At 30.8% G+C, this 15,598-nt stretch overlaps 1 protein-coding gene and 1 pseudogene across 3 annotated transcripts; both read left to right on the top strand.

Annotated features, from left to right (window-relative positions):
* The first annotated feature begins 6,219 nt into the window (after nucleotides 1-6,219).
* Nucleotides 6,220-13,083, top strand: LOC111278412 (MAR-binding filament-like protein 1-1; annotated as a pseudogene). Its single transcript, XR_016344021.1, has 4 exons — nucleotides 6,220-6,433; nucleotides 9,125-9,168; nucleotides 9,273-9,429; nucleotides 9,845-13,083. The product of XR_016344021.1 is annotated as an MAR-binding filament-like protein 1-1 (transcript).
* Nucleotides 12,981-15,157, top strand: LOC111278917 (uncharacterized). 2 transcript variants are annotated; one of them, XM_022865669.2, is made up of 3 exons: nucleotides 12,981-13,208; nucleotides 14,031-14,257; nucleotides 14,659-15,157. In XM_022865669.2, the coding sequence occupies exons 1-3, from the start codon at nucleotides 12,985-12,987 to the stop codon at nucleotides 14,664-14,666; spliced, it is 459 nt and encodes a 152-aa protein (XP_022721404.1). In that variant the 5' UTR covers nucleotides 12,981-12,984; the 3' UTR covers nucleotides 14,667-15,157. The 2 variants fall into 2 exon arrangements, with proteins under 2 accessions (XP_022721404.1, XP_089620782.1); XM_089764656.1 differs by lacking the exon at nucleotides 14,659-15,157 and having other exon boundaries at nucleotides 14,031-14,268.
* Nucleotides 15,158-15,598: the final 441 nt, after the last annotated feature.

The following is a 15,598-nucleotide window of genomic DNA, read 5'->3' as shown; positions in this document are numbered from 1 at the left end:
AATTTCTTGCAAATTTGGATGCATATGGTTGACTGGTAATGCTGAAGAACATTGTCAGACTGAATGCATCCCCCTTCCGACAACCAATAATTTGTGTGTCAATGCTCGGACCAGCTATGCTTTTTGTCCATTCTGCTGCATGGAAGATACACTTGACATCTTCCATTCATCTTGCTTGAAGATTAGTGTTAAATTTTTGCATAGAAGTTTGATATATATATTTTTTCCTGGTGACTTCTTAGAGAAAACAATTGATTGTGTTAGGCATTTGCACCCAGGGTTTGCTCTCCTCTAAACTCTTCAAGACAAAAAACAGTCCCTTCAATATCCCTGACTGTCTTGACTCCTTGCTTCTGTAGTGAAAGAACATGTTGCATGGAGGCGCTTGAGATGTTAAATGCTGGTTGACATCTTTCTGTGGTCCAAGACTGGTTGACATCAAGTTAGTCCCTCATGTTCAGCCAAAAAAAGGGAAGTTATCTGTTTTATCAGTAAATGGTATCCTGATTTTCAGCTCCAATCTGGCAAAAGCTCAGGCTAAGCTGATCCAAAGGATTTTTATTTTTGGTCTTTTATGTTGTGAAGAATTGAGTCTTAATAACTGAAATTAATTGAAACTAAGAGTTCAGTATTTTTTTTTTTTTAATAGATCACACGGTACTTGGCGGTCCAAAAGATTTGGTTATTAACCGAAACCAAGGATTTTTATTTGGTGAAAAAGACCGATCGCTGAGTCAAAATATTTGAATGAGAAATCAAAGATTGTTTAAGTGAAAAAAATACTTGAATACTTCAAACAAAAAAAGAAGGGAAAATCTAATGAGCTCTAAGTCATAATGATATTTCACATAACTATAATGGAATCATAGCCAAAGGCACTCACTGAATGCATTGGACTGAAAATCATTGCATCTTTACATGTATAATTCTTCTAAAATTTGCTTTTGCACATCATGATTTAGAACCATGAAACTTGTTGATGAACCAAATAACTTTGAAAATCATTTATTTAGGAAGCACTCACTCGATAATCAAATCATCCCTTCTCTCTCTCTCCCCCGCCCCCCCTCCCAAAAAATAAAAAAAAAGGACCAAAAGCAGTGGTCCAATGGACTCGTATTTGTCATAAGAAGTGGTCGAATGGACTCATATTTGTCATTGAATTTTAGTCAGTGGTTGACAGGGGAACCAACAATTAAATGTGGGTTCATTTCAATCCATTCATGATTGATAAAATTAGAGTATGTTTAGACAAATTGGGAAGAAAACGATATGATTTATAGAGACCTGACGCCAAAAATACAAAAGGACTCCAAATTTAAAATTTTCAAAGAATTATTAAATAAATTTAGAAATTTTTTTAATTTATTTTTTGTAAAAATAGTTATGACGATTTGCATAGATACAAAAATAATAAAAAAAATATGATTTAAAATTTTAACAAAAAAATCATATATAAATTTGATAAAAATTAAAATATGTATTTCTTATTTGAAGCCTTAACACATATTGTAATATAATAATTATCATATTTTACTCCTATTTAATAATAAAAAAAGTAAGGGAAAGATCAACTATTTTTTCATGGTTTTTCTAAAATCTTCTCAGAGTTGGGTTTTGGTTTTTCAGTGCAGATTTGCTTGGTGAAGCTGATCACTGATTTTTGTTGAAATTGCTAATAGATTTTCCATAAACTAGGAGAATTAGGAAGATTATATATTAAAAAAATGTTGAGTGACGTGGCAATCTAAACTTTGCAGGTTGAGAACAAAGAAAAAAGATTATATGGGACGATTACATCATGTTAGTATACAGCCTTTTTGTTCAAATTAAATTATATAGTCACATTATTAAAAAAAATAAATTATTTATTTATTAAAATTAATATTAATCATTTAATTATCACATGTGATGTGATGTATAATAAATAATTAATTTTTTTTAATAATATGATTATATAATATGATTTGAATAAAATATATATATATGCTAATATGACTGTAATATTTTTTTGGAAGATAAAAGTTGCACTTTTCTTACTTGGCAATTTTGTATTGGTGAAATTTCCGGTATTTCAGCTTATATGGATCTCTTTGCAATTGGACATATCTCCGTTGGAATTGCCCATCTGCTTCCACACGATGCCTCACATATATTTCATTAATGTATTTCTAAATGAAGGCATCTAAGTTTTCTTTTTTTCTTTTTTTTTTTCATTAATATTTTTCTTTTAATATTAAAAACCTCTCTTATATATTTAAAGGTTGCTTTAGGCGCGTATGAAGAGAAATTCTCGTTACACCGTAAATATGATTTGAAATAATTAAATTTTTAAAAATTTAATTATTTTCGATACTCACACCATGACAAATTCTTTCTCATCAAACATTGAAACAGAGCTAAACGAGAAAGCTTAGCTTTGACTTGAGTCAATTATTCAATTATACTTCGAAAACACACAAATATCCAAAAAGAGTCAAACATCAAATGCGTTAGAGTTAGAAATAAAAAATAAAAATAAAAATAAATCTACAAAGCTTTGTCAAAACTTTAAAATATTTATATTTTATAATTAAATAAGGTTTCCCATAATTATCACTACTAAAAGGGGTATTTTTATCTTTTTGAAAAGCTTCCACACGATAAAAACTGGAAGGTTTTAAACACACTTTTATTTTTTTCTTTCCACACCTAACTTTTTTTTTCAAAATTATTTAATTATCCCTCACATTTCAATTTTAAAAATTTTAAATATAAATTTTTGATAAATTTTATAATTTAACCGATATGTATATCCAATAAGTTAATAACTTATTGGATTTTCATATTTGATAAATTAAAAACAATTACATTTAGAGTTTAAAAAAATAATTAAAAAAATATCCTAAAAAATTTTCATATCACAAACAAAACACAAATTATTTTAAATAATTATAAATTAATTTACAATTTGATAAAAAAGCTAAGCATGCAGATCTTTACATTTTTTTAATTTTAATAATTAAAAATAAAAATTTTTAAGCTTTTGATATAATCTAAAAAGTTTTAAATGATTTTGAATATGTAAATCCAAAATTTTTTTAAAAGTTTTTAAATTTGTAAATTCAAAAATTTTTAAATGGAAGGGTGTAAAGAAAAAAAGGAAAAATAATTAAAATTTTATTTAGAAATATTTTAAAAAATATGAGTTGTAAAAAAGGATAATATAAATATAATTTATTTACTAAATATTTTTGTCAGTTTAATATTTTAAAAAATAAATTTTTTAATTTCATACTCAAACTTTCATCATATCATCCACTTTGATATTTGAGATTAATTCTGTCAATCAACTTGTTAACATAACATAAACATCAAATAAGATGTTGACATATGTCAAAATTTAACTCGACATCACATCATTAATTGTCATATTAGTATTAAAAGTAAAATTTTTTAAAAAATTTAAATTTAAAAAAAATTTAAAAATATATGAAATATTTTTTAAAAAATTAAAAAATTATGCAAAATTTAAAAATCTCAAAAATTTAATTAAAATTTCAAAAATATTCAAAAATATTTGGTGAAATTCAAAAAAATGAAAATTAAAAAATAAAAAAATTTTAAAATTTAAAACAAAGATTCATAAAAACTTAAAACAATTGAAAAGAAAAAATTTTAAATTTTTTACAAAAATCTAAAAATTGAAAAAAATTATATAAAATTTTTTAAAAATTATGAACATATTTCATTTTCTATTTTACAATTTAAATTTTTTATATATTTTATGAATTTTTACATTGTTTTGAGTTTTTTTGGATTTTTATTAAATTTTAAGTTTTTTTTTTTATTTTTCAGAAAACTTTTTAATTTTTCATAATTTTTTTAAAATATTGATATTTCAAAAAATTTTAGTTTTTTTAGAATTTAAAAAAAATTTTTTTGTAAATTTTAGATTTTTTAAAATAATTATATTTTTTTAAATTTTCAATTTTTAAAATTTAAAATTTAAAATTTAAAATTTAAAATTTAAAATTTAAAATTTAAAATTTTTTATTTTGAAGTTTTTATGATTTTTTTGAAATTAAATTAAATTTTATTTTTATTAAAATATTCATTTTTAAAATTTTTCATAATCTTTTTGAAAATTTTTAGATTTTTTATTAAAATTTTGAGTTTTTTGAAATTTTTAAGTTTTCATAATTTTTTATTTTTATAATTTATAAAAATATTTCAAATATTTTAAAATGTTTTATCATTTTAAAAAATTTTCTAATTTTTTAAAAGAAATTTTAAAATTTTTTTAATAGGTATAATATCTTATTAAAATTTTATATTATGTTGATAAGTTTGTTTAATGATCTTAGTCCAATATATCATAATTAATGACAGAATGAAAATTTTAATAATAAATTGATAATTTTATTTTTTTAAATACTAAATTGCCGGAAAATATGTAGGAGACGACATTTTTTCCACTTATAAAAGAAAGGGAAGCGCCCAAAATCGATGCAAAGGAAGTTACAGCAAAGTAAAAGCAAGCTTCATTTCTTTCTCAGTTTACTGAAAATAAATTCCTAAAAAAGCAAAAAAAAAAAAAAAAACATAATTGAAATGGGTTTCGGTTTCGTGTGATAGGGAGCTCTTGCTATTTGTGAGTTAGAAATAATAACTTAAATTTAATAAGATATTTATTTGAGATTTATTAGAGATTTATTTGAGATTTATTAAATATTACTTAATGAACAAAAAAATTAGTAGATGAAAAATTTTAAAAGAAAAAAAATTTTTAATAGACAAGTTTGACTTGTAAGAGAATAATTTTAAGATGAAAGAGATTCTTAATAGGTAAATTTGTATTATTATAAATATGTGAACTGTCTACAATGTTAGATATGAAAAAAAGATGTAATAGAGTTATAAGATTTTGTGAGATAAATATTTTATAAAAGTATTGAGATTTTACGTCTCATGAGTATGTATATTTACTTGTGAGTGAACTGGAAGAAACTGAAAGAGTCCACATAAATGTGATATATTGGTGCATATGAGTATGTGTTTGGTTGTATTGAAAGTGTGCACATAAGTATATATTTATTTAGGTTAAGAATACTTTATATGACTAAAAGAGATTAAGAGGATCTATAAGTATTTAGTGATTGATGATTTGATTTTATGTATGTTTGTAATTCTGTACAACTAGTAGATCTTGTTTTTCATTTATAGACGTAGGTCAATTAGATCAAACCACGTTAAATTATTGTCTTTTATGTGATTGATTGATTATTTAATTTCGCTTCTGTTGGTATATTAGATTGTAACCTTTTAGCCTAACAAGTAGTATCAAAGCCGAAAGTTCGAGACGTGAGAAAAGCTAAAGGTTCAAAACGTAAGAAGATCTAAACTTAGAGAAGCTCAATTCAAAGAAGAAGTTCGAGTTCGTGCTTTGAGGAAGCACACGAGAAAATGATTGTAAGACTTCTATTGCAGGTGGAGCCAAGTATGTCTAGTATGAAGACAGATGATTGATGAAATTTGAGTCAATGTGAAGATTGTTAGGAATAATAACTCGAATCACATAAGATATTCGTTTGAGATTTGTTAGAGATTTATTTGAGATTTATTAGATATTGCTTAATGGATAAGAAAATTTATAAAAGAAAAATTTTAAAAGGAAATGGATTATTAATAGGCAAGTTTGACTTGCATGAAAAGAATTTTAAGAGAAAATAGATTCTTAATAGCCAAGTTTATATATTTATAAATAGGTGAAGTTTTTACAAGATTAGGTATGAAAAAAAAATGTAAGAGAATTATAAGATTTTGTGAGATAGACACTATATAGGAGTACTGAAGCTTTACGTTTTATGAGTGTGTATATTTATTTATGAGTAAACTAGAAGAGACTGAGAGAGTCCACATAGATGTGATGTATGGGTGCATATGAGTATGCATTTAGTTGTATTGAAAAGATACACATGGGTATGTATTTGTTTGGATTGAAAATACGAGAATATTGAAAGAATCTATGGGTATTGAATGGTTAATGATTTGATTTTATGTTTGTAATTTTTTACAACTAGTGAATATTATTTATCATTCGTGGATGTAGGTCAATTAGATTTAATCACGTTAAATTATTATCTTTTGTATGATTGATTGATTATTTAATTTCGTTTTTGCTGGAACGATTAAATCCGAGCATTTTGGCCTAACAAGCTCCCATTTCCAACTCTCTAAGTAGTGTTTTCTTCTTCTCAATCCGTTTCCTTTAACGCCAGAAATGCGGAAACCAAGAGAATAAGGAAAAGCGTCAGGCCTCCAATGGCTTCTCTGACCCATGAAGACCCAAAGGACGACGCTTCCAGCAAGAAGAGGGCTGTTCTTCTTGTGGGTATTTCCATTCTTCCTTTCCTGCAACTCAGAGCCAAAGCTCTTGAAGACTCCACCTTAAGTAAACCCCTTTTTTTTAATATTTTTTCTTTAAATTATCTTTTTTTTAATCAAACTATTGGATTTTTCAAAATGGGTTGTCTGTAATTTTGTCTTAGAATTTTCAAGTCAATGCCTTTGGGACAGCCTTGCCTAAAAGTTGTATATATAGGCAATGTTTTGGTTGGTGAAATGTTCTTTTGAATTTTATCATTTGATTGTTTTCATAGCTTGTAGATTAATTGCAGTATAATTTTTTTTTCCTCGACTGAGCTTATTTTTCTTATTGGTTTTCTTGTTCGAGTTAACTAGAATGGTATTAACCATTTGCTTTAATCAAAGTATTGCATTTGGTGAAATGGGTTTCCTTTATTCCTTTTTTATCTGAGAAGTTAGAATCTTGAGTAGCAAGTTATTGGAGTCTGCACCTTTTTTCTAAGGCATTACTTGTTACTTGTTTACTTTTGTTTAGAGGGTGCTCTTGCTTTTGAAGAATTATTGCTTGATTCTCATCGTGCTAGATGGAGGCAATGTTACTTCGCTGAACAATTTTCTCTTGGAATTCTATCAAATCATTGAGTTTGGTGAAATATTTTTTGAAATTTGTCTACTTTTTAAATTTTATATATTTTTGCAGTGAACTTAATTCATATCACAGTAGATTGTGGATATTTAAGTTTTTTTCTGGCTTGATTTTATTTCAGTGATTACCAACCTTTATCTATCTTGCTTGCTTGGTTCACAGATAGGATCAAAAAGGATAACTTCTTATTTCATGCTATATTTATCGTTCTTTCTTGTCTTTTTAACAGAAGGAATGGAAATTAATTGGTTTAGTTATCCCATATGGATTGAATTACTTAATCATATGGAGACGGAGATGATTGGATTATCTTACTAATAAATTTTGTAAAATAAGATGAGATCATTTTTGTTATGTATGCACCAAAATAAGATAAGATAAAGAACATTTACGAATTAAATTATTTTTGGTCCTATCCTATCCATAACCTTATACACCAAACGCAACCTTATTATTTATGGTTTTTCACTTGATATACATGTTAGATTGTCAATGTTAGTTGCCTGATTATCAACCTTATGCCTTTTGTCCTGCTTGCATTTCTTCAACAGCTATTGCATGCATTGAGAGTATGGACATTTAATTTTTTGCTCCTTGGAGCGATGTTCTATTATAATTTGCGTACTTATATTCCTTTTGGAACTTTTTTCATAAGCAAGATTGTTTTCTTGAAGAAATTCTAATAAGATTTTGCTGATGGTTGTCCTGTACTTATAACATGAGGTTCAAACATGGCAGTTAACTGGCTTGATGCCAATGAAGTAGCTCAACTTTAACGTTATATTCTGAATTGATTCAATCTCACCATTGGACTTTTATTATTTAAATTATTAGTCTAGTTGCAATGGAAGCATTGGAATTGCCTTTGGAACCAATCTACAGGACATATTTTAGCTATGTGCCTTTAGACACATGACATCTGATGTTCCAGGTTGTCGATTGAAAAAGATTTTTATAAAAATTAAACAATAACAAACTATCTTTATATATGAAATTAAGTTAACAAACATCAATCTCTTTGTTCTCTCTCTCTCTCTCTCTCTCTCTCTCTCTCTCTCTCTCTCTACCCTTTGGCTGAAACACTAATACTGTTGACCATGCTCTTGTGAGTTGTGGCAACATCCTTCTCTGTCTCTGTCTCTGTCTAGGTAGATTTTTGTTGTTGACATTATAATGTTGTTTGGTATATTTTTTAATTTTATATGGCAATGGATCTTGGTAGAAAGAGAACCAATACATGTGGTTGAGAGATTGCTTTATGTGTATTTTGGTTTTAGTAATCTATCTTTGGTAAGCCTCCTTAAGGTTCCAAGTATAAAAGTGATTGGTGTGCTAGATGAACTTACCACTTTTACTGTTGTCTTGGAAGAGAGATGGTTAGATAGATCAATCTTCCATGATAAGAGAGAGAGAGATTGCTAAGACTTGTTAAATTGCAGGGAAAGAGAGGCAGAGAGAGAGTAAAAGTAGAGAAGAAGAAGAAGGAACAAGAGAGCCGCCTTAGCAGTAAAGCAGTGGCACTGATTCCCTATAGTTTAATTTCTTTCCTTTCCCGCTTATTATGTTAAGAATTCTGTTTTAACTTTTGTTACTATGATACACTTGAGTTAAATATTTAATTATTTCCATCCCCTCCCAAGAAGGAAAAGGAAACATTCCTCCTAATGGTAATAGAACAACCTTGTTAGGACTGTTTGGTTAGTAAAAGTTCAACAGTGCATTGAATGAAATTAGTAAGAGATGACCCGATTGAGAATTTAGTAAAATGCCTAGTGGTTTGTTTTGGTATTACAACAAATTACCTTGCATAAACAAGAAATCAGGTACAAAGTCACAGTTTCTGGACTAGTTGGCTTGAGGTCTAATCTCAGGTGAAGCATGTATAACTATTGAAGTAAATAGCTAGCATTGCCACTCTTTTCTTTCATATTCAAAACGAGTCCCTATGCTCATGCTTGTTCTTTTAAAGTTAATCCGCTTACAAATTTAGTTTACTTTTATATATATTTCACTTTGGATCTCTTATCAAGGTCTTGTTTTCATTCTTCTTTTTAAGTCCTTTAACTAGGGTTAGTCTAATAATTGTTTATCCTTCTTCATTTTCTGTTGAATATATTCATCTTATTTCAGAAGAAAGTGAGGCACACAAACCATGGGAAAACTAAAAGCCAGAGGTCTGAGTTTCTCTTAATTTATGATCCCATCCAGTCTATTTGCTTTCATTATGTTTACCTCTTGATTTTGTGACTTTAAGTTTCAAAACTTCTTAATTGGATAGCTTGCATGGACAAGAAGCACAAGGAAATTCACCATTAATCCCTTTCTATCTTTCCTGAATGGTCTTGGAGTATTTGGTGCTGGTGTGCTTGGTGCACTCTATACTTTGGTTAAGAAGGAGAAGAAAGAAGAAAGCAACTGATGAAACCCTAGAATCAGTAAGTCATCACTTAACTTGAAAGTAAAATTTTGTTATGCAAGCTCATTCTTTCTAGATGGCTTTGAGCATGCAAGAAGAGTTGAAGAAGTTATAGAAATAATACAAATAAGGAAAAACCAGTTCCCTCCTTTTGGATACTCAAGGCTTTTCAACTATATTATTGTCTCTTGGTCTCCCACTCCTCAAACGCCCCTCCCTCCCCTTACTGCCCTACCTCCTATCAAGTAGTCTCTCTTTCCAAAAGAGAAAGGAAAATTCGAAAAACAAAAAGAACAGAGATCAAAGAATGCTTTTGGTTTTTTCCCCTTAATGTGATGTTTGCAGTTCCAAATTATTTTATTCATCTTCCCTTACCAAATACCCATTTTTTTGGATTAGTTTACAATTATTCTTGCATGGATTGGAATATGCAGATTAAGATCAAATTGCAAGAAAAGGAAGCTGCAATATTTTCAATAGAGAAAGACTTTGAATCAAAGCTGCTAAATGAACGGGAAGAAAGAACCAAGCAACTCAAAGAGGCAAAGGAAGAACAGCTGTCTATAATGGATCAACTAAATTCAGCTAACAATACAATTACAGGAATAGGGCAGGAGCTTAAAAATGAGAAGAGGTTAATTGAGAAGCTTAAAGTTCAAATAGGCAGTCTTCAAAGCAACCTTTTGAAGGCTGGGAAACAGAAAAGATCTCTTGAACAAGTACTGAAGGAAAAGCTTGATTCAGTTGATATCCTACAAGAAAAAAATTAACTCGCTCAGTTCAGAACTTAATGATAAGGAAGGAACTTGAACACTACCTACAAGCAAACCAAGGAAGAACTGGGGGAAGCACATTCAGTGATTGAAGGATTGAAAGAAGAATTACTGAGAAATCAAAGTGAACTTGAATCCAAAAATTCTGCGGTGGATGAATTAAATGCAAGGATAAGCTCTTTAACAGTTGAAAGAGATAATTCTAAGCTGGAATTTGGTGCTCTTCTGGAGGATATCAATGATCTGAAACTGTCTTCTGAAAATAAGGCAGTGGCAGATGCTAAGCTTTTGGGGGAAAGAAAAAAATGAAATTCAGCTGCTAAAGGAAAAACTTGAGCTTGCTGTAAACGATGTCAATGAAAATAAAGCAATTGTTCCTGATTTGAACAAGGAGAGGGAACACCTGAAGAGAGCACTGGAGGTTGAATTGCACAGGGTAAAGAACCTGAAAGAAGAACTCCTACTTGCTGAGGAAACTCTTGCGAAGTCCAGGAGTGAGGCTTCTGATCTGTCGAAGCAACTGAAGCAATCAAGAGGTCAATGTAAAGAGCTTGAGTCTGAGGTTTCAAGGTTTAGGGCTGACTTTGATAAAGCTATATTAAGACTGCAGGGTAGTCTTGATGAGGCAAAACAGAGCAGCGAAGTTCTGGCCAGTGAGCACATAACTACTAAGCAACTTCTGAAGAAAACTGGCGAGGAGCTGTGGATATTTTCTCATGAGCTGACTTCTATGATGGAAAATCGTGATAGCCTTCAGAGGGAATTGGTAGATGTCTATAAAAAGGCAGAAACCATAGCCAATGATTTAAAGGAAGAGAAAAAGGTTGTTTCTTCCATAAACAAGGAACTACAGGCTCTAAAGAAGCAGATTGTGAAGGACAGGGAAGCAAGAAAATTACTAGAAACAGACCAGGAAGAGGCTACGAAGTCACTTTATGAGATGAACTGAAATATATTGAAACTTTCCAGAGATCTAGAAATGTATAATGCTAAATTATCTTTTCTTGAGGACGAGAAAATGGTGCTCCATAAAACACTTACAGAGGAGAAGAATGCATCTAAAGAAGCCCGAGAAAACATGGAAGATGCTCATAACCTTGTCATGGCACTCGGCAAGGAAAGGGAGAGTTTGGAAAAGCTAGTGAAGAAACTTGAGAAAGAATTGGCTTCTGCCAAGGTTGAAATATTATGGTTAAGGAGTCAAATAAATTCATCCAAAGTTCCTGTAAATGATCAGCATCAACAGAACGGTGAAACCGAAGCAAAAGTCACTGTCAGTGCAAGGAAAAGTAGCAGAAGGAGAAAAAGTTGTGAACTATCCTGAGTTCTAGTAATCTTCTCCTAAATTTTGTTCCGACAAAATTTTTCACAATACCATTGTATTATTACTGTATAAATCAGAGGCCAAGGTATGCAAAAAATTTTTTGGCCATTGTATTATTACGTTTGCATGTAAAGATCGTAATGATGAAATACTAACACAGGTTCTTAAGTTTTTTTTTTCCCAACAATGAAAACATTAACTTTTGCATGTTCGTTGGGAATTAAGGTGTTGTCTATTCTGCAGTTTATTGCTTGGATGCCAAATACTCTGTTTCCTGCTTAAGAACGCATGTAGCATGTGTGGTTTCAAATTCCCTTATTTTCAGGCTTAATTTGTGTGTGTGTGTACACACACACACACACATATATATATATATATATATATTTAAGAGAAAAATTCAACTGAGAGTTGAAAACAACATAGCTTATTTAGATTCTGAATCAATCTGCGTAAGGATTTGGTTTCATCCCTACTTCCCTTTGAGTAAGCCTTGTCAACTCTACAGCTCTGGGAAAATCATGAATTTGCCATTTTTAGGTTATCGCTCGAAAGGTGGAAATTCGGAATTTTTTTTCTCTCTGTAGGTGCAAAAGAACCGAAGATAAAAGCGGAGAGTCAATGAGGCAATTCAACGCTAGTAAATAGCATTTAGTAGATTCGACCACGGTGGGTGTCGAACCAACGACCTTTTATACGTATCAAACGCACTAATCCCTTGCTCTATGCGGTGACGTGAGAAAAGAGTTATTCATTTAAAATTTTGGATAAACTTCACTAACACACAAAATGGAATAAACGAGTTCCCTTTCATTTTTTTCTTTTGTTTTTAGTAAAAAGTTCGATCCCTCTCCAAAAATAGGTTCGACTTGAGGCTGGAGCCGCGGAAAAATAATAATTCTAGTGAGAAAAAATTTTAATATGTTTTTCAGAACTCGTTGAGGTTTACGGCTCCTAAACATCTCGCTTGTATCGATCCCGACTGTTTGTTTTCAATCTTCACCTTTTTTTTCTGAATCAATATCTCAATTATCTTTTTCTTATTTTGTTTGCTTCTTTCTGTTTGTAATTTACATCAAATAATAGCTGTTTTTTATTCTCAGATTCCCTCCATAAAAGGGCCTTCTAGATACGGATTTGTTTCACTCAGGACTCACTGATTTGCCAGATCCAAGTTCGCCCAATCTCTATTCTGGGTACACTAAAAAGTGAACCTCAAATTCAATTTTAGCATTGAATTTTCATTCTTCAAAAACTGGGTTTTCCTTTAACTTCGATAAACTCCGGCTGGGCAACCGATGGTTTTGCTCTGGTCCTCTTAATTTCATGAGAATTAGGGTTTCGAAGAAAATCATTCAAGGGAACTAGCTTTTTTGGGATCTGACGCTTGGGTATAAGGAAAATTTAGTATCCTTTTGAGGAATTGGTTTGGAAATTGTTTTTGGGGTTTTGCTAATCTGGGGGTATTGCAATTGTAGTCATGTTCTATGGTGCTGTGGTATGGGATCCTTGGCTTATTGTAGCCCAAATTGTTTGCCTTCAATGTTTATTCTACCTTACACTTGGAGTCTTCTTGTCATTTCTTGTTGGATCTCGCGTTTCTCGTATGAGTTTGGTCTATTTCTTTGACTTTGCTACTGTTACTACCTCTACCGTTACCGGCTGGTGTGTCATTGCTTCGTTTCTGCTCAGCTCTATTGCAGGGTGAGAATATAATTCCTATCTTGCTTTTTAGCTATGTTTCATTTGTATGCCTATCTGCGTCTGCTGGTGTGAACTTTTGAATGCATTTATAGAAAAAATGGATAGTTTCTATGTGTTGCTTTTTAGATGCACTAAATATTGGATTTGCTTGAATATAAACAATTGTTTTCTTAAAAGGATGATAGTGTTAAAACTAGGTCTTATTTTGCTCAATTAGGGCCTAATTTATTAATTAAAAAATCCGTATGTTTCCCACTGTTGCCTCACCAATGTTCCCTTTGCTGTGATACTCATCCTTGTAGCACCTTTCTGATGGTTATGATTGAACTAGAACATATTCCCATTTCTCTTATTTCATCCTTGATTATGGGTTGTAGGACGGGCTTGGATCAATGTGCAGATGGTACACTTGTGATGTTTGGTCGGTGTGATTTGTTTTATGATGTGTTTACTTTTCTGATACTAAAAACTAAGATTTAGAAAGCTCTGCACATGAATTTTGAAATTGAAATGTCGGAAGATTGAATCTTGAACTTGTTTAGGATATTAGTAGCTAAGCTTGAATGTTATTCACCTCCCTGCTCAAGTCATTGCATCTGGTATTTTACTGATTCAGTTGATGTTCTGTATGAGGAAGAGTTTATTTAGTTGTGTTAATGGCCAAAACTAGATATTGCTTAGTTTTAAACCGAGTGGTCTTTTATTTGTTCGTGTACATAAACTCCTGAAGTAAAATGTACTAAGAATTTTAGAGATGATAATACTAGGTTCTAAACTTAGGTCATTTTAACTTGCAATTTTGTTTGATTTGGATCCATGCAGAGCTGGGTACCTGCTTTATTTGATTGAAAGGGCAAAGAAGTGCTTAGATTTTTCAGCCACCCTCTATATTATCCATCTCTTTATATGCCTCATATATGGAGGTTGGCCTTCCTCAATAACATGGTGGGTTGTGAATGGTACTGGAGTTGCACTGATGGCTTTGCTAGGTGAATATCTATGCATTAGACGGGAACTGAGAGAGATTCCGATAACACGATATCGATCAAGTAAGAAATAATTACTATATATGTTAAAGTGATTTCTTAAGAAGTGTTAGCCAACATATATATGTGGTTGAGAAATGTTCTGTTGGATTGTATCAGTGAAACATTTGGAGCATTTCCAGAAAAAAATTTCCATTTAATGCCTATCCCGTAATTGTTAAATAAAGATCCAGTTCTTGTGTTAGTTAAATAAGAAAAAAAATAAATGTTACTGAACATGTAAAGTTAAACAGAAATGGTTCAGATACTTACCTTGTTTAGTCATTGACCCAAGACCTGTCTAGTTTTCTGGCTTGAACTTTGATATGCCAGAGTGTTTACATTTTTTTCCCTCTTCAGTTTACAATTCTTTTTTTTTTTCCGTTGTCATGATACCATCCGAATTTTGAAACCATTTCATGCAGATGTTTGACTGACAAAGAATCAGGTGTGAAGAAATTTCCTGTGGGAATTAAATTCTTTGTTTTCCACTGCTTTGGAGGAGCTGAAAGATATAATTCTTTAGATACCAAATCTAATCGGCAATGAAAAAGAACTAGCTTAAGTTATGGAATCTATTTTTACTTCTACTGGAGATAATAGAGAAGTGTTTCTGAATATGATAGAGAGCAACAGTAAAACTTTGTGATAGCGATGCTTAAGTGATATGAAGCTGGAGCACATAACGCCAGGTATGACTTTGTGCCAGGGAGATCTATATATACAACTACAGGTGGCTTTGAGAAAGATGATACACTGCTTCTGATACTGTTTTCTGATTTTATCTGCATGGTTAGTTTTTAATTCTTTAATATGATTGCTTGGTTGAGTTTTTAGGTCTGCATATGATTTTTGAGAAATTTGGTGTTAATCTAAAACTTTGAGAGTATTTCATCCATAAATGTAAGCCTGAGTCATTCTAAAGTTTTGTGATTGATTAGCTGATTTGTTGGCCGCATGAGGTTGGCCGTTGAACCTTTAAATCCTGGTCCTCGATTAGGGAAACTCATCCTGATCAACACTTCAGAAAGGTGTAATGAAAGGGTTCAAGAGGAGTGAGGTCAAACTTTCCCAAGATAATGACAGAATTAAATTGGTAGTTAATAGGCAGGAGTAACTTAAAATTGAGATTCATGTCGGAAATGAATTAAAAAGGCAAGAGCCATCAGTTTGGTTTGGTAGAATGCAAGAGGCTTTAAAAACTCTTTTCTTGAACATAACTTTCATTTCTCCATCAAACAAAAGCATATGTTTAAATCGATTTGGGCTTCTCTCAAAATGAAAAGTGAAAACAAAGTTCTCTCATATCTATAGTACTACTCTTCGAAGACCCTGCCAAAGGTCTAAAAGTGATAGTCATCACTT

The sequence above is a fragment of the Durio zibethinus genome, chromosome 8, assembly GCF_047325235.1.
Source record: "Durio zibethinus cultivar Kanyao isolate XHJ-2024 chromosome 8, ASM4732523v1, whole genome shotgun sequence".
NCBI classification, from domain to species: domain Eukaryota; kingdom Viridiplantae; phylum Streptophyta; class Magnoliopsida; order Malvales; family Malvaceae; genus Durio; species Durio zibethinus.
This window is presented reverse-complemented; position numbering and strand designations above follow the sequence as displayed.